This window comes from Rana temporaria, chromosome 5 (assembly GCF_905171775.1).
Source record: "Rana temporaria chromosome 5, aRanTem1.1, whole genome shotgun sequence".
Lineage (NCBI taxonomy): Eukaryota > Metazoa > Chordata > Amphibia > Anura > Ranidae > Rana > Rana temporaria.
Window position 1 is genome coordinate 356227179 of NC_053493.1, and position 26878 is coordinate 356254056.

General features: G+C 36.8%; 1 protein-coding gene across 4 annotated transcripts in view; it reads right to left on the minus strand.

Moving 5' to 3' along the window:
• The window catches only part of RUNX1T1 (RUNX1 partner transcriptional co-repressor 1), a 195636-nt gene that overhangs the window by 11589 nt on the left and 157169 nt on the right, over nucleotides 1-26878 (minus strand). For all 4 annotated transcript variants that reach the window (XM_040354624.1, XM_040354625.1, XM_040354623.1 and 1 more), the window contains exons 6-10: nucleotides 23381-23622; nucleotides 21705-21790; nucleotides 16468-16666; nucleotides 6111-6179; nucleotides 1159-1349 (exon numbers count right to left, since the gene is read on the minus strand). In XM_040354624.1, the coding sequence (XP_040210558.1) occupies nucleotides 1159-1349; nucleotides 6111-6179; nucleotides 16468-16666; nucleotides 21705-21790; nucleotides 23381-23622 (787 nt within the window). The remainder of the gene's footprint in view (nucleotides 1-1158; nucleotides 1350-6110; nucleotides 6180-16467; nucleotides 16667-21704; nucleotides 21791-23380; nucleotides 23623-26878) is intronic.

The window sequence follows — 26878 nt, forward strand, 5'->3', positions numbered from 1 at the left end:
GGCCCCTCAGCCCCCCCCCCACCATTTTACTTACCTGAGCCCTGGAATTTCCCACTACAAGGATGCGATGTCCCTCTGCCCGGGGTTCTCGGCTCTTGATTGGTTAGATTGATATCCATTGGCTCCCACTGCTCTCAATCAAATTCAAGGAACGTGGGCACCGGGGGCGGGGCCAAGTCCTACACTCTGTGTCTATGGACGCTGATTGATGGACTCGGGAGCGTGACCGCAAGGTAAACCCCGGGAGAGCGCTTCTCCTAGGGGGTTATACGATGCGTTTAGGAGCCACGAGAGCCACAGAGGGACCCCAGAAACTGTTGTTTGGGGCCACTCTGTGCAAAATGAACTGCACAGTGGAGGTAGGTATGAAATGTTTGTTATTTAAAAAAAAATCAATGCTTTACAATCACTTTAAGCATGTTTATAGGTACAGAAATTTGGCTTGGCACTGAGTGTTCAGTTGTTGCCTGGAATTATATTTTAATGTTGTCTATAGAACTGATAGAGCAGACAAAAATCAGGTGCAATCATATCATCACCCCATCTACTATTCTGTCCTTTGACTATAAGTAGACAATAGTCATTTGTGGGTGTCCTTCCTTCTCCTATACAGATGGCAGTTCTTGAATGCCTGTGACCTATTAGGCCAAGATAATAGGTTGTGGGGAAAAAACTGAAAACATGGAAAATTATGAGTAGTCATATACTCAGTGTATAAACATATATTGCCCTTATATTTAAGTGAAATAAAAAAAAAGTAAAAAAATTATGGGGTTGATTCACTAAACCAATTATGGGTTCCTACTTCAATGCAAGCGAAAATTCACGTTGCAAAGAATTATCAATCATGTGCAAGAAAAAATATGCAATGCTTTTGTTCATTGTGTTCTGGATGGACATGCTTGGATGATTGAAGTCAGCGCAACTTCACCTTAATTCACTAAGATAAGTAAAAATTCAAGTTAACATGCCCCATTTCTTGAGTAAATCACCCCTTACCCTCCCTTATTGCGTTAGACAATTTGGCTCATAAACGTTTTGTTTTAAAATGCTGAGTTTTATTATAATTCAAAGATGCAATTCACAATTCTAATCCTGTTATTTAATATTCACGGCAACTTAATAAAACGCACGCGCATACATTTCAGGGGATCTTACCTCACTTGAGTCTTCCTGCTGATTAATAACAGACAACGCATCCTCTGCCGCTTGCCTCTTTGCTTCTGCCACCGTTCTTTCCATTTTTGCTCGTTCTGTAGTAATCATTTCATGGGCTTTTCTTTCAGCTTCAGACACTGCTTTCTGTAATTCTGTCATAGCCTGTCTTTTCACCTCATTTACGGCTTCTTCTGTAAAATAAATACAAGATTTCTAAAAATATGCACATAGTGACTAAAATCCAGAAGGAAGAGTGGAAAGAAAGAAAGAACCTTATCTTGGCTATTCATGTGTATTTAAAGGTAATGGTAAAAGCTTGCCTGCTTTATAAAAGGTAATCTCACCCTTGAGGACAGTTTACAAGAATAAACTAAAAAAAAGAAAGCTAAAAAAAAAGAAAGCTAACAACTGAAAAAATGTGAATTACTTTATATTCCTCTTTACAAAAACGACTAGGTCCAAATTATAATAGAGGCCCAATACACATTCAAACAATAAAATACATTTGTTATTTTTATTGCAACTATAGCTTATACACATCTATTACATAAATCTATAGCTTTTATTTATATATATATATTTTTTTTATGTTAAGGCCTAAAAGGTGAGCAAACATATATTTTTTATACAGTAGATATGAAAAATTGCATATTAATAGCATATTTCCACTTGCAGCAAGCAGGTCCACAAGTTTACTCTCATTTTACTTACTACTATGCTGTGAACAGTCTATGCAATTTGATACTGACTATTGAGGTCTGCTCATAACGATTAGTTAAAAAAATTGCTGGCCTTTTTTATTAGAAAGTCTAGAATTTAAAAAATGTAATGGAAACATTCTATCTTATATGTTTTTTTTTAATAACAAATATGAAAAAAGGTTTAAATGAGCAGTTCATTAAAAATCACCCAAAACATTATATATTCACTGTGCTCAAGAAATATTTTAATAAAATACAGGTTTACAAGTGTAATGTTGTTGATATTGCTTGACTTAATTTCTTACAAACACTCATCTTTCACTATGGTAGCCCCACGTGTCCACCTAACATCTATACTCTTGGAAAATATTTACATCCTTCGAACCTCTTTTTTTTAACCATGTCCTCATGAACTATTAGGATTTGATGGTAAAAACTAAGCTTACGAGTCAAAAGTAAGCATACTAAATAATGAATTACAAGAGAGTTTATAGTTTTAATTTCAAAACACCATTTTTAGTTGATGCTTTCCCTATTCTTGAAGTTATGACAAAACTGCATATGACTATGACATAAATGTATTTACTTTGATTGTGATGGCCTGCTGGGTTTAGGTTTTTCCTATTTTATGTTGTTTTTTTGTTTTTAAAGTGTGAACGTTGTGGATTTATTGAGGTGGAAGGATTTACAATTCACCGTATATGTTTCCTATATTAATACATACATTTAATAAAATTCAATTCATCAATGCAATTATCAATATAAAAATAATCCTGATATTTGGACTAATTAGAAAATTCCTCTACTGCTTATGCCACTAACTTTTTCCTTTGTTTCTGCATAATTGTATATAGAAATTTGTAAATAGAAAACCATTTTTCCATCAAAGTACATTCACCACATATTGGAAAATATAACAATTTACAAATAATCTATTGTTCTTATCTTCTTTTTATCACTAACAAATTCAATATAACAGGCAGGCACTCTTAATTGTAATATATTTGCTGAATATGACAACATTTTGCAATTACTGATACTAATTAAAACAAGCCCAGGGTATTCCCTGTCTGTTTTATGCTACATATTACACACAGAGAGCAACATCCTTTCTCGGCTGCCGCCAAATGTAATCTTTTATGGTTGATTTCTATTTTTTTCAGGGATAATTATGCAAAATTCTTATTGAGCTAACACCAATATAATTAAGAATAAAATTAGAAAAATATTTTACTATGCCTATTGTTTTTTTTTGTTTTTGCAAAAAGGATTACTATATATTGTCTTAATTTAAAGAAATTTTCATTATCAGTGAAAAAATCCCCCACGTGTTTTATTCTATCTAACTTTCATCTCTATTCAAACCAAAATGACAATGAATAATTGAAAATTTAATAAGAAGTAATTATTAACTTGGCAAACGTTGTGCCAATTAACACTCTATTAAAACTAATTATGACATGTTTCATTCAAGTGTTTTCACCTAATTGTTTCACTCACTTAAAAAGCACCTTAATTAAATGTTCTGTTTAATTAAGAACATAGATTTCTAATAGAATCGTATTACCAGATATTAAAAATTAAGAGCAAATGAATACGCTTCAGGAAGCATTCTGTAAGGAGACTCTTTGCTAACCACTCAAGAAATTAATTTTTCCCACAAACCATTAGTGAAACTTCAGAACATTTCTTATTTTTCCACATTTTTTAAAATATTAGGCACAAAGCACTTATAAGGGGAAACAATTCTTAAATATATATAGTCTCAAAAAACGAGACTCAACAAATTGCAGTTATGCTTTTTGTCCTTTTGATACATCATGTCAGTGTTGAAATCTCAGTTTTTTTTTCTTTTGTCGCAGGGAGGGGGTATTGTGGAGGAGGTGATGGTACTTAATATCACAGATGTGAACAATACAGCCTGGGCCTAATTTACTTTGAATATTCAAGGTGAATTAAAATTCTATCTAAGTGGCAATACAGGACAATAATTTTTGCTTACGATCAAAGCTACAGCTTGACTAATTGTATATGCTAATCAGGCAATTTATATTTAAATTATGCATTCCTATTCTGGTCCCACAGGCACGTACAGATCTGCTAGGAGAATTGATAGGATGTTCATAAGGTGCTTGCATATTTATTATTAAATGCAAACAAACCATGTTTACTCAAAAAAGAAATATACATAGAATATTGCATGGGTGATGGGTTATTATTGAGACTTTCTGCCAGAATCTGTAATAAATACAGTTTTAGAAAGAAAATAATAGCTTGTTATATTTAAGAACATTTCTGTAATTTCTTAAATGAAAAAAAAAATCATATTTTGTCTAATTTACTAGAAGATACAGAATATGTTATATAAACTTTTTTTATCATGTTTTTTTTTTTATTTTACAGTTAGAAGAGGGCGTTAAATGTACAATAAAAATGTATGTGAGAATATAAATGTAAGTATTGCTAATGCACCTTTTCATTATTAAATAACCTTTACATCAGTCAACAACCATCATGTATAAATTATCATTTTACATTTATTTAGGTAATAAACACTGTTAAGTGCTACCAAGTGGAAAAAAAACTAACAAAGCTGAACACTAATGGATATTTATTTGTACTTATAACATTAAAAAGTACAGACAATATTATCATAAATTAACTGTTTATAGCAAAAAATAAATTAAATCAAAGGTGTTTTACGGAGGAACACATTTTGTTGGTAATTGAGGAAGAATCTTCCTGATACAACATCCAAACTTTATTATTATTTGTATGGTCTTACTAATTACGTCATATAGAAGCAGGCATGCGTTTTAAAAATGTTTTGTAGTGCAATAAATTATCTTTATTACAGAATGATTGCAATATCTGAACATTAATTGTAAGCCTTGCATTTATTTAAACATGTTTGTATAACATGCATAGGACACAAAGAAATTGCAGCACGCACTAAATTATGATTATCACATCAGAAACAAAGCTGCTTCTATATCAGCTATTAAAGTTCAATTTATTATTGTATTATTATGAGTATATTTATATATCTCTGTAACTATCGCTATATCTATCTCACTACCTATTTATGCAAATGTTATCATTCAGACACAGTATTGCTTTGAGACTTATTAGTGCATTTAAGGTAGTGCAGTAGTTAAAATCAAGAACTATAGTGTATTATTCTAATAAAACCTATTAATTATGGGGGGCATAGAGGGCTTTGTGTTGCTACATGGCGGGATGAAAAGTTATACTGGCATACCCCACTTTTAACACAATGGGGTTTATTTACTAAAGCTGGAAAATGCACAATCACTTCTGCATAGAAACCATTGAGCTTCCAGGTTTTATTACCAAAGCTTAATTGAACAAGCTGGGGTTAGAAGTTTATTGGTTTCAATTCAGAAGTGAGCCTGTTTTTGCACTTTCCAGCTTTAGTAAATAAACCCCATTGTGTACTTAAAAGTGGGGTATGCCTGTACTGAAAAAAGTTAAACTGGAAACCACCTGCAAAGTATCTGCAGCACACTATTTGGTGGATTAAACCACTGTACCATGCAATGTCTAGGGTTTAGCGACTTTGGGGAACAGCGGAATGATGAGCCCTGAGCTGGGGCGCATACTGTACAAGAACATAGTATGAAATCATATCCAGTGTAAAAAAAAAATCCATGTATTTGACACAAATGCTTCAAAAGTAGAACGAAACAAAGTCTAAAAAATCTGTTTTAGTGGCTTAATATACAAAAGCTTTGTATATAAAAGGGACTAAAACAAAGACTAAACTTTATGAAAATATTTTTACGTCTTGTAATTTATAAGGCTACAACAGCTGACACGGAATCACAAAAATATAAAATAGGATTAATATTGGGAAATAATGAACAAGTGATCAAAAGAAATGTGATCAGGCTATATGGTTCAACTTAAACTTTATTCTCCAATTAACATATGTTTTGTGACCCATTAAGAGCTCATCTCAACAATGGGGTCCCATGTATTAAAGACTGCTTTGGTTAATACAGAATAATGACACAGGAAACAGGAAAGATCAATACCACCTCTTGGGGATGGAGCTTTTCTACAAAGGCATTCCAAACAAAACAGTATTATCATTTCAAGCAGTTATTGGAGATTATTGCAATTTCGCTGTTACTAATCGGTCTTTTTTTTTCTGATTCCTCACATCAGTGCGTTAGCAAATGCACACATCTGCCAGACACTAGGTCTGTGTTTTTAAACAATCCTTACCCGCTTTCTTCCAAATCTCCTCTGGCACATATCCAGAAGCAGGCCTATGAAGGAATTCCCGATGTGGCTCTGTAGAGAAGGAAGGGAAAAAAGGAACATTTGTGAGTATTGCTCATTTTTAAGTACTTCAGACTGACAGTAAAACCCACTCTGTTATCATGCTGCAAGTATTGTCTCCAGCACACAGAAATCTCATTGTCACAGCTGTTTCATGCCTTCTGTAGGAATGTCTGCAGTGTACACCATGACATTCTTTGACAGATCACAAATATTCTGAAGGAAAGAATGTAAATTGATGTTTATACACTAGGCAACACTGAAAATAGCTGTGTCTGCATTTAAATTAATCAAAGCCAACGTCACACTTGGCAATCTGAGCTTAAAGAGACATTGACACTATGTTCGTTTAATCACCTTTATCTTTAAAAAAATATATTACTAAATGGTTCCAATAATAATTGAAGCCTATGCATTTTTTTAAAGAGTTTATATTTACATTTTTACGGTTATTATGTAAGACAACCATGTAAATCCCATTCATAGGTACAAGCAGCATCCAACTAAAATTGGCTCAGTGAGGGTCTCAGCTTCTGGAGTTTATTTTGCAACAAATTTCTCTGGGCCAAATAAAGAAATATACTCATCAATAAATCATATTATGCCATGCTGTCTTCCTTTGTACATGAGTGAAAGGTGTACTTTAATCCAATGAAGTAAACAGCAAGGTGGTCGTTTTTTTATTTTTTATTATTGGACCGCTGCACTCATTAAGTGAGATTGTGTTACAGGGATTAAAAAAAATTGGTAATCAAGGTTTTAGAAGACATTCTATACCAGTGATGGCGAACCTTGGCACACCAGAGGTTTTGAGACTACATTTCCCATGATGCTCATGCACTCTGCAGTGTAGTTGAGCATCATGGGACATATAGTTCCAAAACATCTGGGGTGCCAAAGTTCGCCATTGCTGTTCTATACTATCACATGCTGAAAAAATATATGTAGCACCCTGATTGTAACACATAGTTCTTCACATGTCTGCACATTGGCTACCCAGCTTCTTCAGCACTCCATAAAGCCATTAAAGTGTATGTAAACCCCAAATCTGAATTTAGTATTTTTGGCATCATTAATACAGTTTATGAATCTGTGGCAAAGTTTCTTCAATGTAGATCTAATCAATAACAGGACTTTCTGTGGCAGTCTAACAACACTAAGCTACTACCCCGCAATTAGCAGCAGCACTGTCAGTCTGTGTGTGCTCCTCCACTTGGCTGTTGGACTGTCTGTCAGGTCGATCAGATAGACTATCCAACAGTCAACTCAATAGGGTTAATTTACTGAAGGCAAATAGACTGGCACGTTGCACTCTGCAAGAGCAGTTGCCCCAGAGCTTAGTAATTGAGCAAAAGCTTTGCCAACTTCCATCATCCAATCATGTGCAAGCAAAAAAGCATTTCTTTTTTTCCTTGCACATGATTGGATATTCTTTGCAAAGTGAGGCTTTACGTCAAGACCATAACTTAGCATTATCAACCTGCAACAGCAAGTATTGTTACTGATAAAACCTCTGTGCAAGAAAATTTGCTTAAAAAACTTATGCATAATGCCAGACATATAGGGGTTATTTACTAAAACTGGAGAGTGCAAAACCTGGTGCAGCTGTGCATATAAACCAATCAGCTTCCAGTTTTTCTCTGTCAAAGCTTAATTGAACAAGTTGGAAGCTGATTGGCTGATTGGCTACCATGCACAGCTACTTCAGATTCTGAGTGTTCCAGCCTTAGTATATCTACCCCATACTGAAAAATAGGTTTAGGATTTAAAGTATAACTAAAGGTAAAACTTTTTTAGTTTTGGAGAGGGATTAGAACACCTGCCAGGTTTTTTTTCTTGCCGTCTTTGTCCCCACTAAGGAGATTCACCCCCTCTATTTGTCATGTTTACCGTTATCTAAAGTGAAAGTAAAAGAAAATACCACATTTTGGGCTGACCCCAGAACAGTAATAGAGGGGACAGCTTCCAATGGTTCTGGTGACAACCAGGGATTCTCTAACTTTGGAGGGATTTCCTTTCACTTCCTGTTTTGGTTATGGGACAGGAAGTGAAGAGAAATTCCCCCAATAGGACAAAGATGGTAAAAAAAACCTGACAGATATTATAACGCTACTTTAAACCTTGAGAGCTAGGCAAATCTCGATTTCAGCAGAAAAAGCTGAAGGACAGCCCACTCCTTTTATCTTTTCAGGGAAACTTAAGACATTCTTTTATTTCTTCTACCAGTAACGAGTTGCAAGAAATAGGAGGGATAGGTCAGTCCTCAGTTTTCTCAGTAGAACTTGAGATCTGTTATTTTTGGAACAGAAAGGCTTTCTTTAATACCAGCATAATAAATACAATATAAATACTCATTTTGTTAAACACATTCAAATGTGATATTATACAAAGGAAATATTCTTTTGTTTGATTTTCTTTAAATTTGATACAGTGATTTTTTTTTTGTTTTAAATCTTACAAAACACAAATAAAGGGTTTTAAAAACATATCAAGGCAATTGTTTTTTCTTCGATGGATTCAATATTACAGGAAAACAGAGTGTTTTCAGTAAGCACACATTCTTATTGTAAGTTATTATTGTAATGTTCACCTGAAATAGATTTTTATGTAATTTTCAATTTTTTTACCAGCTTGCTATTCAATATTTTCATGATTGCATTTCATAGTTCACAGTATTGAAGATTCTCCCTCTAGTGGTAATTTGTATGTCAAACAAGTTTGTCTAACACTCGTTGCTGAATGAATGTTGAGATAAAAATAAGTTCCACCTAGGTACGGTATGGTTTGCAGTCAGTCTGAACAAACGGATTAGAGCTGACTGTTCACTTAGCTTGGAAAATGGAGTGAAGCTACGTAACTCTGAATATCTAAACATGTGTTGGGCAAATAAAACAGGATTATGCTTGCACAGGATTGGATGACTGAAGTGAACACAGTTTATCCTATTTGCTAAGCTATGTGGCCAACTGTCCATTTATTTTGTGCATCAAAGTAAACAGTCTATACCTATTAAAGTAATTCAATATCAGGCCCTGTACAAATGGGCAAGAATCTCGTCAGGAAAAAAATGTTGTTTTCCCTGACGAGATTCTTGGCAAGAATCTCTTGCCGCCAGAGTGTACACACTGACCTTTCAAAAGTTCTCTTGAAAGGCAAGAACGCGATAACGACATTCGATGCCGTCGCCGCCATCTTGCTTTACCCTACCTATGCCGTGGAAGCTACCGCGCATGCTTCAAAGTCATTTCGAGCATGCCCGGGTTTCCACGGCGACAGGTAAGTATACACACTTTAGGGTTTCTCCCGGGAAACAGGCCGACAACAATCTTGACGAGAAAAAAGAGAGCAGGTTCTCTTTTTCTCTCGTCGAGATTCTGGCCAGATTTCCAGACGAGAAACCTGAAAGCTTTGTACACACCAACGGTTTTCTCGCAAGAAGAAGTTTTCTTGCTGGTTTTTGCCGAGAAAACCGGTCGTGTGTCCAAGGCTTTAGACTTAAAATTGAAAGAAAGACATAGCAACATCACTAAGCAAGGACAGTTTGCATAAACAACGGGCATGGCTGCCATGTTTATACAATATATAATTAAAAACACATAGAAGAGGACAACGATAATATTTACAACACCTTTAGAACATGGAATATAGGTCTTAAAATAATAAAAATTGACTATATATTCCCTTTAATAATTTTTGGAAAGGCTCAACAAAAATCTAGGTATGTAAACCACTTTTGCATTGCAAAATACATCGTTTGAGTTTTTTTTTAGATCTGTCTGGGGTTCATCTTCAATGACAGACATGAAATAAAAAAAGTTATTCATTCAGCAATAAATTTAAAAGGGTAATAGATATGAGCGTTTTTTAGACTTCTCATTTGTGGCAATTGAGTACTAACTTACAAAAGCCAAATAACCCTTTGGCCAAAGAACAAGCAGAAGACTAAACCTGGCTATAGATGTAAAAAAAATGCATTTGGTTCAGCAGGAACCAAATTTCGATCCATCTATGACTGTTCCTGTTTCAGAGAAGTTGACCTAATGAACTGCTTGTTAGAAAAAGTTCCTTCGTTCAGTTCTGCAACAACTTGGCTGCATCGCTGATTAGTGTATTCTTACAGTGGAGGAATACAATACAGTGGGGAGAATTTCTCTATCCGCATCGCTTGCGTGGATGGGGGAACCGTTCATTTCTTTTCGATCAGCCCACTGGCTGATTGAAAAAACAAATCCATGTATGGCTAAAAAATACAAACAACAAAAGGTCTCCTTGCTTATAAATGCTTCAGTAATATCCCCTATTTAGTGGTAGAAATCCATCCACCTTTTTCAAAGTATAGGGGAAAAAGAAAAATCAAGTTTAAAAATAAAGTGTTTGTTCCCCCATAACTTCAAATTCCTGATATGTGCCTGCTGTACCAGGCACATGTATGAGAAAGTATCCGGTTCTCTTTGTATGGTTCCCTGTATGTGAAATCACTGGTGTTCCTACTTTCCCTCTGCTTTCCTATTAAAAACTGACCACACTAAGCAGGAGAACACACTGTGATCAGTTCTCTAGCTGTGCTGGGAATTCTGTATGCTCTCCTCCAATAATCAGACTTGTCCTGACATGCCCCCCCCCCCCCGCACATCCTTTCACTGGGAAGCTCAGTGTGCTGCTGCTTCCCCCCCCCCAGCTCTTATGCAGCTGAGAACAGAGGAAATGTGATCAAGTGAAAAAGGGTATTTATAATGTATTTTTATATCTATACAAAAATGTTGCCTTTCATTTCCATTTTAAACTGAATGGGTTGTTTTTACAAGGTGATCATGTACAATCACTTTAAAGTGATTGTAAAGGTTTGTTCTTTTTTTTTTTAAATAACAAACATGTTATACCCCCTCCTCTTCATCGGCCGCCCCCACAGAGAGCCGCTTTTCATGGGGGGGCGCCGCTCATGAGTCCCACTGCTACATCCATTGACACAGGCAGCAGGGCTCAGCCCCGCCCCCCCCCCACCCCCGCTCTCATGTCACTGGATCTGATTGACAGCAGAGGGAGCCAATGGCTATCCAGTGAGGACAGAGACAGTGGCTGGAGCTGATGGGCTTGTGCTCGTCGCTGGAACGGACGGTTTTAGGTAAGAAAAATGGTGGGTCTGGGGGGCAGCACAGGAGTTTTTTTAAACTTTGAGTTGAAAAACCTTGAGACTTTAAACCCCTTGAACCACTTGAGGCCCAGAGGACGTCATATGAAGTCCTGGGCCTTGTGGGGCTATATCTGAATGATGCCTGCAGCCAGTGATTCCCTACACCATATACAAACATACAGATAATACATAAAATACCTGTTATAAAAATATGCTTTAAAGTGTAAGTAAATCCCCCTGTCATGTTCAGCCAAGGAAGCTGCCATCTTTGCCTCTGTTTAATCTACAACTGCCATAATGTTGCTGTGATCAGTTATGAAACCAGCCATTGGATGGTTTGACAGTTTGTTTGAGAGCACAACCAATGGGAGTGTTACATTTCAGGCATGTGACGAAAATCAAACTGTTTTATGGATGGGTTTACTTCCTCTTTAATTAATTGGCACCCTATGATCAACATATTCTAATATTAACCCTTTAGCCACAATATATAGCAATCAAAAGAAAGTTGGCCATCTCTCTAAGAAAGAAAAAAAACAGCATTTTTAGGACTATTTTGTCATCTATATCAGATGATGGTGACAATGTATTCCACTTCCTGAACTGTGGACTGAAGTGCAGTCTGCCAGCATAAACCGAAAACTATTGTTCCAGTAGCTCCTGCAGTCCCATTATCTGATTGCTTTTCAGTAGTCATATTGGCAAGGGTACAATCCTGTGATGTAATAAAGCACTCTGTAACTGTGTTTGTTCCTCACTGTACTTTGAACTGACGATGTCTTTATCAATAAAGGGTTTACCTCATAAACCGCTCTTCCGTGAGAATGAAATGACATGCTGTAACCATAGAAATATTTCAGAGCAGAGGGAGAAAACGCGTCCAAGAACAGATTAGGCAAGCTGTTGAACAGCTGTGAAAAATATATGACAAAACTATGTGGTATTACAAATTAGGCACTAAAAATACATTGTTATGATTTTCATCAGATTCAAATTATATCTGATTATTTGCAGTGTTATTCTATCTTTGAGGCTGCTAGCCAAAATACTGAAATTAAAAATTAGGCTACAGGGAAAAAGACATATAATCATCTAAAGAGACGGCGTGACGGCCTAACCCAAAGTTCTCCACAAACAAGCGTTTATTACCATAAGTGCAAGCTATCAGTCTACTGACTAGACCCACATAAATAAGGATAATGGCTATAGAAGTCTATCCAACGCTGCCTGTTGTGGTCAGATTGTCTCCAATATTATTGGACTCAAACAATTAATAAAACAAATTATTTTATTTTAATATGCATGTTCAGCTCAATGCAAACAACCTTACTGAGGTATTTAATGCTAAAGAAAATACGTCTATTTATAGTTTAGTTGTATATAAACAGGTGGCGGCCATATGTGCTCATTTTATATATATGCATACATGCTGTGTTTTTGGATTTTGCTTTTCACAAAGACATCAGACATCGATTGGCTTATGCTGTATTCACTTTAATGACGCGGTCATTCAGCAAAGATGCTCTCTGTACTGTATGACATGCAATTAGAGGGAGAACTTGCAAAACCTTTTTTGTAGAGGGAGAACTTGCAATTCTTTTTTGGAAGGCCATCATGAAAATAAGTCCCAGCAAGCACATAAAAAATTTAAAGGAAAACAAAACAATGGCTTTCAGGTGAATTTTACATTAGACTATCGGAAGTCATGTATTCTTTAGATTTGGATAGAATAGGGAAGGATTAGAAACTCTTGAGTTTTTATTGCTGTCTGTGCCTCCCCCCTGAGATATTTACCTTTTCTAAATACCCTTGTGACCATTGCCCCTGGGACTAAAATGAGTGAAAGACTAAAACTGGACATAGACAGATCAAAATTCGGCCAGTTCAGTATGGACCTGGCAAATTTCAATCCATGTGTGGTCTCTATGTTCGTTGTTTTCTTATTAAGTACACTGGCTGACCAAAAACGATTTATCTATGGCCAGCCTAACATTTTTAGAACAGGCATTAAAGCTGTTCTGTAGCCTTTTTGAAATAAAATATACAGAAGTCAGCAGCTCCAAATACTGTACCTGCAGACTTTTAATATAAGGACACCCCCCTGTCCAGTGGTCCAGCGCCATGCTCGCTTGAACTGCTTGTTCACTGGTTGGTTGGTCCCTGGCATCGGCATGTTTACTGTGGGCAGCTGGCGGTGATTTATTGGGGCCTCATAGCCAGCTGCCAACTGTGCATGCACCTATCCCAGAAGGATGCAGACAGGGGACTACTTCCGGTGGATCACCGTGGTGATTTGACCGCAAGTGGGAGCGAGTACCTGTCAAAACCAGGTACCCACTCCCCCCCTCTTCACCGAAAAGAAGCCCTAAAAATAAAAAAGAGGAGGAGGAGGGGAGGAAGGCATAAAGCAGAACTTCCCCTTTAAGGTGAAGTTCCGCTTTAGACTGGGTTCACATTGTCTTCGGATGCGGCTCACAGCAGGAGTCCTGTGTGTCCCTGTTCTCTGTTTTAGGGATGAATCAGGCCTGAATATTTGCCTGAATTCAGACCCAAACCGGATTAATCCAGCCATAAGCAGATATCTGGAGACAATTGTAGCAGCATTGACAATTGTAAAACAGAGGATTGCTTATACCTTGAGGAGATCTTCTTTCACTTCCTGTTGTGTCTCAAGACGGGAAGTGAAATAAAATCCCCCCATTGGGATACCAACAGAATGGATGAGGATTTTTAACTCTTCACTACTTCATCCAAAACAAAATAAATGTTTTGGCTTTAGACATGCTTTAACTTGGGCTGTGTAACCTCTTTGATGGCTTTTCTTTTAAGACAAAACATTCTCTCTCTAAGACAAAACATCTATCAATTATGTAAAATACAATGTAATGACAAACATCCTATTTAATTTTTTTTTTTTTTTAAGATTAGGCTTCTTTATGTAACTGAAACTGGGTAGTTGCTTGTGGCATAGTGACATAACATGACCCCTGCTATAAGGAGGAAGATGCTATTCCCCTGGATAAGAACACTGACATAATTCATAATGGTATCATTTCATGCTTTTATAAGGAGAAGAAAAACATAAATTTCTGTGTTCTCAAAATATAGGGTTTAAAAGCAAAATATATAGTATGAAACAAAAACAGGAGCGCCTGCATGGTTTGTTTTCATTCAAAACTCCACATCTAGGCTTGGTCAATAAATTTTAGTGGGTCGTCCTAACAGGGGAATCAGTTGCCAAAAAAGGGCAATAAAAAGAAAAGCCCTCAGTGTAAAAGCAATTCTCATGTTTGTGTTTTGGCAGACACTTCTGTGGAAAGTATAACATAAGTGATGAATAATATACGTTGAAGATGAGATAAACATGTTAAAATAATTCCAACCAAATGCATATGTGTTGTATGTGTAGAAATGTAGATAAACAGCCAAGATCAATAAAAACAGCAGATTCTTTGCTGAATTCTGACTTGGCTTAGTGAACCCATCTCCTGCGCAGAGATGGGTTTGGAACAGCTTATAGAAAATGGATCAGAAGAGAAATATGGTGACTGACGCATTAAGAAAAAGCTAGTTCCCTGGTTAACATGCTAAGCTTATAGTTTCAATGCTTTCTGAGTCAGTAACCAAGAACAAATAGGTAGATCAGTATTGTGTCTACCCTCTGAATTCACTTGAATTATGCTTGTTCCAAATCATTGGCATGGAAAACATCATAAAACTAGCTTTGTCAGAAGGCCAGCAATGGCATCCCTTGGATATTTTCATGACAGGTTTCAATTTAGCTTTGCCTGACTTTTTAAATCACTCCTGCAGTCAGTTAGTGGTAGCATTTACTGGGCAAAGTCCATTAATGGTGGTACCTGACACTGATACACATCGATAAAAGGAACAAAGGCATTATCACATGGGGGTTGTAGCGCTACTCCTGGATCATGTGGATTTTGTGGCATTCCCATCTAATACTAAAAACATAAATGTTATATATTGCAGATTACCAGCCCCTAGATGGGGTGGCTGCATTCATTTTCACATAGGCTAAGAACTTTTTTAGCAAGTACAGAAAACACCCATTGATCTTGCAAGAAATGCAGTGTCCTTGTCACTTCCTGGGAGCTGAAATTAAATAACCTGATCTTTCTTGCGTAAAATATTAGTCCCTTTAATTCACTATACAATGAAGATGACCAAGGGCAAACTTGTTCTAATGTAAGCCTTTGTGATAACCACAGAAATACAGAAAGGAGCACATGACCAAAATCGGATAAGAGTCCAAAACAATTTTAATTGTTGATAAAAAAAAGTCATAAAAACAGTCAATGCATTTCGGGGACAACAGCACTCCCCCTTCCTCAGGGCTACAAGAATAAGTAAAAACAGTCATAAAGATGCATGAGATGCTCATTGTTCATCATGTTTTTTGCTTATTCTTGTAGCCCCGATGAAGCAGGAGTCAGGTTACCCTAAAACATGTTGGATGGTTTTATATGACTTTTTTTTATCAACAAATACAATTATCTTCTCTTGCCAATTTTGACTTGGTGCTTCTGTATTTCTATGGTTTGAGTTACTGTTGGGTGTCCATCAAGGAAAGCCTTGCTGTGTGAAAGCGGCCTTCCCAGAGCTTTTTTAAGTTTTCCTTCATCTGACTACACATGCAAGTATAAAATCTTCCTGTGTGACAATCATTGCTCCCTTTAAAAATAAAATGAAGAGTAAGAGTACAAAAGTACAAAATGTGGGCTTTATTTACTAAAACTGGAGAGTGCAAAATCTGGTGCAGCTCTGCATAGAAACCAATGAGCTTTGAGGTTTTATTGTCAAAGCTCAACTGAACAAGCTGAAGTTAGAAGCTGATGGGCTACTACGCACAGTTGCAGAAGATTTTGCACTCTCCAGTTTTAGTAGATCAACCCATGTGTTATTCGCAGGGTCATTAGATGAAAAAAAAAATGAAGGGAAGAAAAGACGGAAAAATTAAAAATGAATGCAGTCACTACAACTAAGGACTGTTAAGCTGCAATATATTACATTTGTTTTTAATTTAGATAGACATCAAATGCCTTTTACAGTTGGGTCAGCCTCTCCACACAAGGCCATGCTTTTGGGTGGCTGTGGAGAAAATACAAACATGCACAAGGGTACAAAGACCAACAAGTTAATCTAATGTACCTAAGGGGACGGCATCTGGATTCACTGGACTCTGTTGTCTGGAATGGCTGGTGCTGCTGCTACCTTTTTTTAAATCCTCTGCATCACTATACCGCCTGATCCAGTAATTGAGCTCTTCGCGATCTGCTTCTTGACATCGCCGTAGCACAGTGAGGGATCGTCTTGTTTTTTCTACCATATCCATTATGCAGTTTAGTAGCTAAGAGGAAAAAAAAGAGAATAATTATATAATTTCACGGTGAAAACCCTACAATAAAGCATTCTGCATATAGGTGTTTTTTTAGGTCTGTTATCTTAATAAGTCTAATCAAACAGGAAATGTTCTAGGGTTAAAAAGACCACTTAATCATTCTTTAATGTAGATGCGATTTAATTCACTACAATTATAGTTGCCAAGTAATTCACAATGAAGCCTCGTGATTCTTTAAGGTACCTCCCTTTCTGAGAACAGAGGTGGAGCTTAGGATGATGCCACACTTGAGCTGCATTTTCATATGTTCAAATTAAGAGTCAACTTTAATATTAGGCCTTGTACACACGGCCAGACATGTCTGATGAAAACGGTCCGCGGACCTTTTTTATCGGACATGTCTGCTGGGAGGTTTTGGTCTGATGTGTGTACACACCATCAGACCAAAATCCCAGCGGACAGAGAACGCGGTGACGTATACGACACCGACGTTCTCTGACGCGGAAGTTCAATGCTTCCACGCATGCGTCGAATCAATTTGACGCATGCGCGGGATTTCCTGCCGCTGGTTATACGTCATAACCAGCGGACATGTCCGATGAGTCATACTGACCACCAGACATGTCCGACGGACATGGTTCCAGCGGACAAGTTTCTTAGCATGCTAAGAAACTTTTGTCCGCTGGAAACCTGTCCGCTAGCCCAGGAATCCGGTCCGGTAGGCCCTACACACGGTCGGACATGTCCACGGAAACTGGTCCGCGGACCAGTTTCAGCAGACATGTTCGGTCGTGTGTACGAGGCCTAAGAGTACCAGCAACTACTGGAATACAGCTTGTTGGTGGATGTAAAGAAATACCCAAAATGTAAGTGTCAGTTTCCCATTACATAGGCAAAGAGAAGAAAAACTTAAATATATAGTGTTAGGCCTCGTACACACAACCGTTTTCCTCATTAGAATCCATCAAGAAACTTGGTGGGAGAGCTTTTTTGCAGAGGAAACCGGTCGTGTGTACGTTTTTCATTGTGGAAACTGTCGAGGAACTCGACGAGGAAAAAAGTTGATTTTTGTTTAGGCTTTATGTACATGAGCCATACTTGCTTTTTACATATACTTGCTTTTCTTCTAGCTGGGCATTCATCAGCATTTTACCCTTCTCTATGGCAGATATAATATAACTTGATAGTGGCATGTGCAGGCAGTGCATCCAATGTTTGCAAATTAAGATTTTAGACTTAAAATTGTGGCAGGTTTCCAAAGGGAATCATTAAAATAAATGGTGTAAGATTGTGCAGCAGTTGCTATGTTATTAATATGGTGAATAGTACTGCACCTATTCCATTTGATGAGCACTAGGGAATGTTGTTTGATTTAGCCATTCAATAATCTGCCCATTCATATATATGCTCTTCCTTTGCATTGTAATTGTTTTTCCTACATTAGTTATTTAGTATTGATGGCTGCAAAATATATTTACAGAATTCAAGTAAATATATGTAAATCATGTACAAAATGACATCACTTTACAACAATGATCCACAATAAGCGCTACTGCAAATGTACAATAACGTATTTTTAGGACCTTCAAACCCAACTGCCCTGAACACATGCCCCAATTGTTCCTTCGACTAAACATGCATTGTTAAAAGCTTCCACTATGACCAATGTATCTTACAGTCCTCCCTTTTTTCCTCTCAGCATAAAAGTATAATGACTCAAAAAGACACAAGATCTGTCTGTGAACATGCAACATTCATTAAGCCGAGCTTTCAAACACTCGGAAAGTACTTTCATCTGCCATCTGTGATGATGGTAGAGTTATTCGTTTTAAATATATTATGACTTAGTAATTCTGCTTCCTTGAAATTTGCATAGGGCTGCTGCAAACGGCGACTGGAATGTGTGTCATTATTTAGCTCTCGACAACAGTGCGTGAAGACAATGTACAACGTATAAAGATGATATACTGTAAATTAGTTAGGCAACTGAAGCGTGGCAAAGGGAGAATAATCAATTCAGGCAGCTACTTTGGAAAGCGCTGAGAAATTGCCTGAACTGAGCAATACTGTTTAGAAAAAGGCCTTGCTATAAATCTGTTTTCTCATCTCTGTTGCAATAATTCAGATATATATACACACACTGTATATGTGCAAACTTACATTTGCCTATTAAAAAATCCTATGCAGATATAATGCTTAATAACATTCCCCATGTTATTTGATTTGATGAGCTTTAGTCAGAGAAGTCCCTTCAACTGCTTCAGGTCCAGAAGCACACACAATGGCCCAATACACCTAGCCTCAAAAGCCTCTGGGTACCTGACATACTTAACTTGCCAGTGGTAAAATGTAACTGAGAAATATTTTATCTAATTCTCTTTAGATGTAAAGAAGCTGTTATCCAGAAGCACAGTGAAAATGAAAACATTCAACAAAACTCATGGCATGGAAAAATAACAACGTTTTGGTCTGACATGGAACTTCGAATATATGAAAAATAGAACAAAAACAATCAGACCATTGGTAAAGTCTACGTAAGAAAATTGAATTATATAAAAGTCCTCTAAAAGGCCATCATGTTTCAGGGGTCTATAGGAGACTTCCTTCATTAGGGCTATGAAACACAGGAATGCATAAAAAAAATTGCAATTATAACAAATCAACAAATGGAAAAATATCATTAAAATACAAACATCATTGTATTATATGTATTTATATAGAGAGATTTCTCAATTTGTTAACATTCTTTTTATTTTTGATTTTATATATATATATATATATATATATATATATATATATATATATATATATATATATATATATATATATACATATATAAAATGCCATTTACAGGTAATTTCCTTTTGGTTCAAGAACTGCCTTTCCAAAATCATTCTGCTGTGGGATGTGGAACCCTAAGGCCTCATAGATGAAGCCTGGACATTTTGGATCTAGTGCATAAATCTCACAATTTTTTTGGAATGAAGTCTGTGCTTGGACAAATGCCTGACCTTCTGCTTTCATGGATCATGACTGTTGTCCCTCTATGTTTCTACATAGGAATCAGTCGAATTAAAAACAGTTCCAATTTCAATCCAATTAGTATAAAAAATGTGGTAAGATGGCGCACGATTATTAGAGCATACACAATAATGGTCGATAGGATAATATTATATGGTCCATAAATAAATAAAATAAAATAAATAAAAGGCACTAAAAATTAAAGTCCAATGTCCAATGAAAATACAATGAATAGTCCAAATACATGTATATGCACTAGCGGCAGCAGCCCTGAAGCAGAAGCAAGCTCTGAAATATATTGCAAGAAGAGAAAGAGATGCGCCAATCTAAGTGCAGTAAATAGAAGATTTAATAGAAATGTATATCACATAAAGACAAATCGAGACAGTGTGCGTGTCAGTGTGGAGTGCAGCGTGCCGTCGTCACACCGGAAGTGACATGGAACATGAAGCCAGCCAATGGGATGATGCGTTTCACAGCCTCCCTGAAGGAATCTGAAGAAACAGCGGAGGATGTGAAACGCGTCATCCCATTGGCTGGCTCCGTGTTCCACATCACTTCCGGTGCGACGACGTTACGCTGCGCTCCATGCTGACACGCACGCCGTCTCGATCGGCGTATCTGGTTTCCTGCTTCCCCGTGGCTCCCAGTAACACTGGACTTCCATCACATGCAGCTCTCCTGTCTGCCGAGGATTGTGGATCGGGACCAGGGATCGCTGACCACCCGTAGTGACACCGGGCCTGCATTACCACCTATATGCCCTATACCTCTCATGTTTTGTGAGTAGCCATTTGGCTTTATGTGATATACATTCCTATTAAATCTTCTATTTACTGCACTTAGATTGGCGCATCACTTTCTCTTCTTCCAATCCAATTAGTTGCCTTGTTTTATGTTTGCTTTAAAGGAGTTGTAAAGGAAAAAAAAGTTTGCCTAAAATTAATGTCTGCAAGGTAGACAGACAGAATAGTGTAATGATTCTGTTAAAAAACTAGTAAATACCTATTAAATTCCTTCATCTATATCACCTCCGGCATTCTAGTTTCTGCTCTCTCATTCACTTCCTGGTTTGCGGCGCTCGTTCATGTAAGAACTACATTTCCCAGTATGCATTGCGGCACACCCAGTAATTCACACCTCCTTGAAGTCTCTAACATGTAGAGAGCGTCCTGACACACAGATGTAGTTCCCAGGAGGGGGCGAGCATGTCACCGACCACCGCAGTAAAGCCTCCCGTCACGGTGGTGAGTAACAATCAGACAAGCAGGAAGTGAACAGAACAGAGAAGAAATAGAGCAACTTCTGAGCAAAAACGAACAATGAGGAAGTGAAAAGAGGAATGTCTGCAGGTAAAGGATGCTTATTATGAAAAAAAAAAATTTCCTTTACAACCCCATTAACACAAAGAATTACAGGAATAAACTAAGAAAAGTTTTCTCATGTTGACTTACATTTATATTTGTTTATATAGTATTTATTGCTGTTGAAACTATCCCTCGGATTCAGTAGAGGTGCACAAAATGTATATCTGGGTTTGAAAGCACTATTCAATAATCAATCATATATTCATTTTTGAATGCTGATGCTACTTTACAAATGCAGCAAAAATAAGTTACAGAATATGTAAAGTTTTAGCTGAAAAAAAAAAAGAAATTCTTCATGGGACCCACTGCAAAGCTTTTTACTTAGGAAATACATTTTTCTACATATCTAGAAACCTATGCCCAATGCAACGGCAGAAGACTTTAAAGATGTAAAACATATAAACAACAGATGTAAAACATTATACAACACACATTTATAGCTCATGATTTTATATATATATATATATACATACTGTATATATATATATATATATATATATATATATATATCCTTACAACGTCTCCTTGTATGTAATGTATTAAAAACTTTTAAAATCAGCAAACTCTTCGTATTTTATAATTACTTTACTTGATTTCTTGCAAATTAAATTATAAGTTGGCATTCCTTTGTGCTTTTATGAACATGTAGAGGTTCTTACGTGATCAAGGTGCTTCCATTCTTCTGCCCACTCTCTGTCTGTTAGTCTATGGTCTATCATTTCTTCTTGACGTGCTGCTGGCAACCCTAGACAAAGCAGATATATAGTCTCATATAACACTAATTAACACCCTTTTGAAAAATGGATAACGTCTTTCAACAATAGCTTCAAAGAATGTTATTTTTCATGATGGTAATAGTGGTGGGACATAACATATTTTTCTTGGTGAAAAAAAACAAAGGAACATTTCTATAGGAAATTGTATTACTATGTTTCTATGGATAAGTAAAAGCAGCAAAGGCCAGAAAATAGTATACAGCTCAAAGGAGACAATAGCAAGACAGAGTGTCAGAATGTACTAAATTCCTAGCTGTGCAGCAATCGGTGCACACCATGCTTTTGTACGTTCACATCCCCTTTGTCATTGATAAATTTGATTTGAAGAGTAGGAGATAAGCTGTGCTAGTTAGGCTGTCAGGTCTTCTATGGAGTTCCAAGTGTTTAATTACTACTTTCACAGCAGAAAGCAAATAATTGTTATTTCAAGAGCTTTTCTCCTACACCAAAATCAATAGCAAAATGTGATTTATTGACTTTTATTTTTTATATCATATTTTGTACTATAACAATGGCCAAAACCTTATTTACTTAACATCCACAGAACTAAATGTGTTAAGGAAAAACTCTAGCCAAAGTAAAGAAGACAATCCCTTTTTATCAGTCCTTATGGTCACTGACTGGCTTTGTAACCTTTCCTTTTCCAGTGTAGCTATTTCTTAGTGTTTCCTTCTTGAAACAGAACTGTTTACTTATTGAGAGTGACAGTCCATTTTGAAGACTGCAGTTGTTACTCTGAGTAGCCTCAATCTTTCATTCTGAACCATGCCTGAACTCTGTAAACCTGTGTTGACATAAAAACTTACAGAACAAGACGTCATTGGATATAATGGACCAATAAAAAAGCCACAGCTTACCATTAGTGTTACTAAACATGTCTGTAAAGCTCCAGTGGAGGCCTCTAAAATGTCTATACCAAAATAATGCTTATAGCAATGCTTTTTTGGATATTGGTGGGATTTATATATACACCCGCTACTAGGGGGTCATTGGCATTTTAGGGAAGAGGTGAAGGACTATAGTGGTGCTCTTGTGACATAATTAGCGAATGTATGCCAATGGGAATCATTGGCAATTTAGGGAAGAGGTGAAGGGCTCTAATGGTGCTTTTCAGACATAATTGGTGACAATAAGCCATGGCACATTTTGGTTACTGCTTTCATGTAACAGTGTTGTCCTCTAAGTTGTGCTTTATGTGAGCACAGGTTTGTAATAAACACATCCTCAAGGCAATTCCAGTTCATGTAACTGTTAGAGCAGCATATCAAAGACCTGGTAGACAGAATTGTGTCAGTCACTTATGCTCTGTACATTCTTTCCAATTCCAGCATACAGGCATTCTCCATCAACCTGATTATAAACTTTAGCTGGTATACAGGGGATGGTGGAGGTTTAATATAATGAAGAATGACACAAGCACATAGTAAAATAACTTAAACATTATTATATTAATGGACTAAATAAAGGTTATGTACATTTTTCCCTTCATTCTCCTTTAATATTCTCCACAAAGTTGTATTACCACAGGAGAAATATGGAAAGACCTCTAGAGCTCTTACCCATAGGTCTGTTTCTGTCCCTGAGGTTGGGGTGTCTGTATGAGTCCCTGTAGTGGTGGGCAATTGCCATATCATCCAAACGGTAATGCTGAGGTGGTGGTGGGGTAGGGTGAGGCAGACCATTGGGTTGATAGGATAAGCCATTATTTGGACTGAACCGCTGGCCAGGGCTTATAGTGCACGGCCGCTTGCTTGGATGCTCTGAGTGCAAAGGCTCTCTGTCAAAGCCATTTTCTTTGGTTCTGAAAAAAAGAATGTGTATAACATACTGCAGTTGTCTTTTAAATGTATTTTAACTCCCTTATGTGATGAAAAATACAGCAAAGATCATGTACATCAAGGGACAATTCTTGACGCCCAATGGTTTCTACAAGGCAGATTGAGTCATCTCAAAGCCAAATACCCTCCCCAATGCTTGTGAAAAAGAGCTATCATATAACAAAACAATAAAACTCCTTTAATGTAGAAATGCAAAGAAGTTTAAGTCCAGCTTTGTGGGTGCAGGCTTGACCAAATTAGGGAGGGATGTGAGAAAGGAAAGATATTGCAAGCGCCAAGCTAGCCAACTCATTTTAAAACATAACTGCACTTTCACATCAAAATAGAGCTTTCAATTAATCCAGGTTTTACCATACAACTTTAAAAATATTACCAACTAGATCTGACTTTCCTTTCCTTTGAAAGCCATCATCACTGGTCCCAACCATGAAAACATTGCTCTGTTTACATTCAGCTTTTCTATGTCTGCATTGAAACTGTGGAAAGGAAAGTAATCTGCTTGACATTTACAAAAGAAAATTAGTCAGTGGAATCGGAGAAGAAGAAACTTTTTATTTAACAAAGTGATTAATAAAGTCAGACTAAGGTCACTTCAATCTCCATATCATGTGCTAACAAAAACACTGTTTTGGAATGTTACTGGTTTAAGTTTGGGCATTCAAAATAAACACAGGTTACATTTTTTACTTACATTCACTTTACAATGTAAACAAACTCTACAAAGTAAACAGCCTATGCTGTACTTCCAGGGGTCAGGTTGTGGGCTTCTAGCAGTTTGTGATCTCCAGTGTTTGCACTTGTGCACTACAGCATAGAAACCATAATTTATGGCTCCTGTCAAGATACTGAGGCTGATTTACAAAACGAGTTGAAAATACACACGCAATCAGTTGTGTGAAGATTTACTTTATTTATCCAAACATGTAACAAGAAAATCCTTGTTTACTTATTTAATCTGCACATTAATGGATACTTGAAGTAAATATTCACACACATTTTATTACATAAATATGTTCAACTCCTTTAGGAAATCAGCCTAATTGTGACTTATTTACCACTAGACTATACAAAGGTCAGCTCATCCAATCGTGCACAAGGAAATGTCTATTTTTTTCTGTGGCACAGGACTTAACTGCCCCATATTCACTCTGTTAAGTGAACATCTACTTTGCAGAATGAATATATGCTTGTTTTCTTTCTGAAATCCATCCAGGTATGTGAAGTAGATGCCTTTGTTGTCGTCCCTTTTTGCAGTTACAAGAGCAATGCAGACAGAGTGTAAACAGTGCAGTGTTTACATGGTGTGGCCATGAAACCTAAGCTCACAAAGCACAGGGAAGGGGAAGGAAGATTACCTGGTATAAAAATATATATATTATAGTGTAATATAAAATTTATATTCATACAAAATGAACAGCAGTACAGAACAATTATTGGTCTTGCTGAGAATGGAGCCTAATGGAGCAATAAACATGAGTTCCCTTCTACTGTGACATGTCACGTATGAATTACTTAGTTGTGTTTTCCACTCACGTGTCAAGTTTTTTCCCCTTTTTTTACTCTTTCAGTGACTGATAGCTCCCAGTGTTATTATCGAAACAGATTGATCTTTTTAATGAGCCAGTTTAATAGACACCAAAATCTCACCGTGGTTGCTCATCCGTGTCAGACCATATGCACCAAGAAAACATTCCGTAAAACATAAAGCTTCCCTGTCAAACTTGCAAACGCCTTTTAAGCCTAAATCTAGACTTCAGCATAACATCACAGGCAGTAGAATAGATACCAAATAACATATTAGTGCTGACACGGAGCAGATTTAGAAAATAATATTTCATCTTCAATGGCATAAGTTTTTTCGCATGTGCTGTTATACCCTCTCTTTGAACAGATTTGAATGCAAGAAAGGCTAATAAAGAATACACAAGCTAGGTCAGAATTAGACAAAGCTTCTTAAAAGAGGTCTAATTAATATAATAATGTATAATGGAAATAAAAATGAAGAACTTTCTAACGATCCTTTCCTTCCTAGGATTGTGAAAATTGGGCATCCACTACAAATACATATGCTTCACATTTCTGACTGCTCCATTATGAATAATCAGACCCTTGAATGACTGTTTTGCCTGGCAACATAAAACTTCACTGGGCAGTTGATGTCAGAAAATGGTTGCTCATTTAATAGCCAATTTAATGAAAGCAAACAAATGCTACACATTTTTTATGTGGCTTATAATTATCACAGTGTTTCTGGTGTGTCATAAGGGGTAATCTTACTCAGCCAGTCAGCTACACTCATACCACACAAGGTACGATGCACATACCACTTCCAAGAACAGATGTAGGTAGCAAACTGAGGATAGCAGGTTCCATAACTTTATATGTTATAATATAAATAAAATAAATGTGGACCGGCCACCTTCATTACAAAAACTGGCAAACATTCTATAGTTCCATATAGTGCCTCTACTGGTCAATTAAATGACTGAAGAAATAGTTTCCTCACTGTAAGGATAAATTGTCCACTCACTCTAGGGTTTTAGGTTTCCTTCATTTGAATCCAAAAGATTGCCATAGAGGCATGATACAAAGTCATGTCTCCTATGATGGACAAAGACCAGCCTTACCACTTATGGTGACCATCTTTCCTACCTATATACTTTGGCCAGAAGCATAGTACTGGGAATCAGGCAGGCGAGTGACAAAAGCAGATGCTGCATTTGCTTCTTCCAATGAAGGTCATTAATATATTTGGAAATGTCATGTTTAACTATGCTAGTTTTGTGAGTTATTTTCTTGTAACTGTGGTTCTGCTTTTAGATAAGCCAGGGGAAGGTGGGGCCATACATATTAATTGATGGTCTGAAGTACAAGTATGAGCCCACCACCAAGATCACACTTGAAAAAAAAATCTATAAACTCACTCAGTTCCCCTAATCTTTCAAGATTATAACTATGAAAGAGGGAAGTTGTGTTCAGTAAGTTGTCGACTTTCTTTGGGGTACAAAATAGTAACATACTTTGGAAATACAATTAAGCAGATCGATTAAAAAAAATGATTCATAAAAGGGACCCACAACAGCTGACCAGCCAAGAGAAGTGCCATAGATATAACTGTGCCACAACCATAACTGATCAGATGGGGCAACAATAATTTTATGTCTATTGACATATTTCGGTGTGACGAGTTTAACTGTCAATCAGCACTTCAACTGTCAA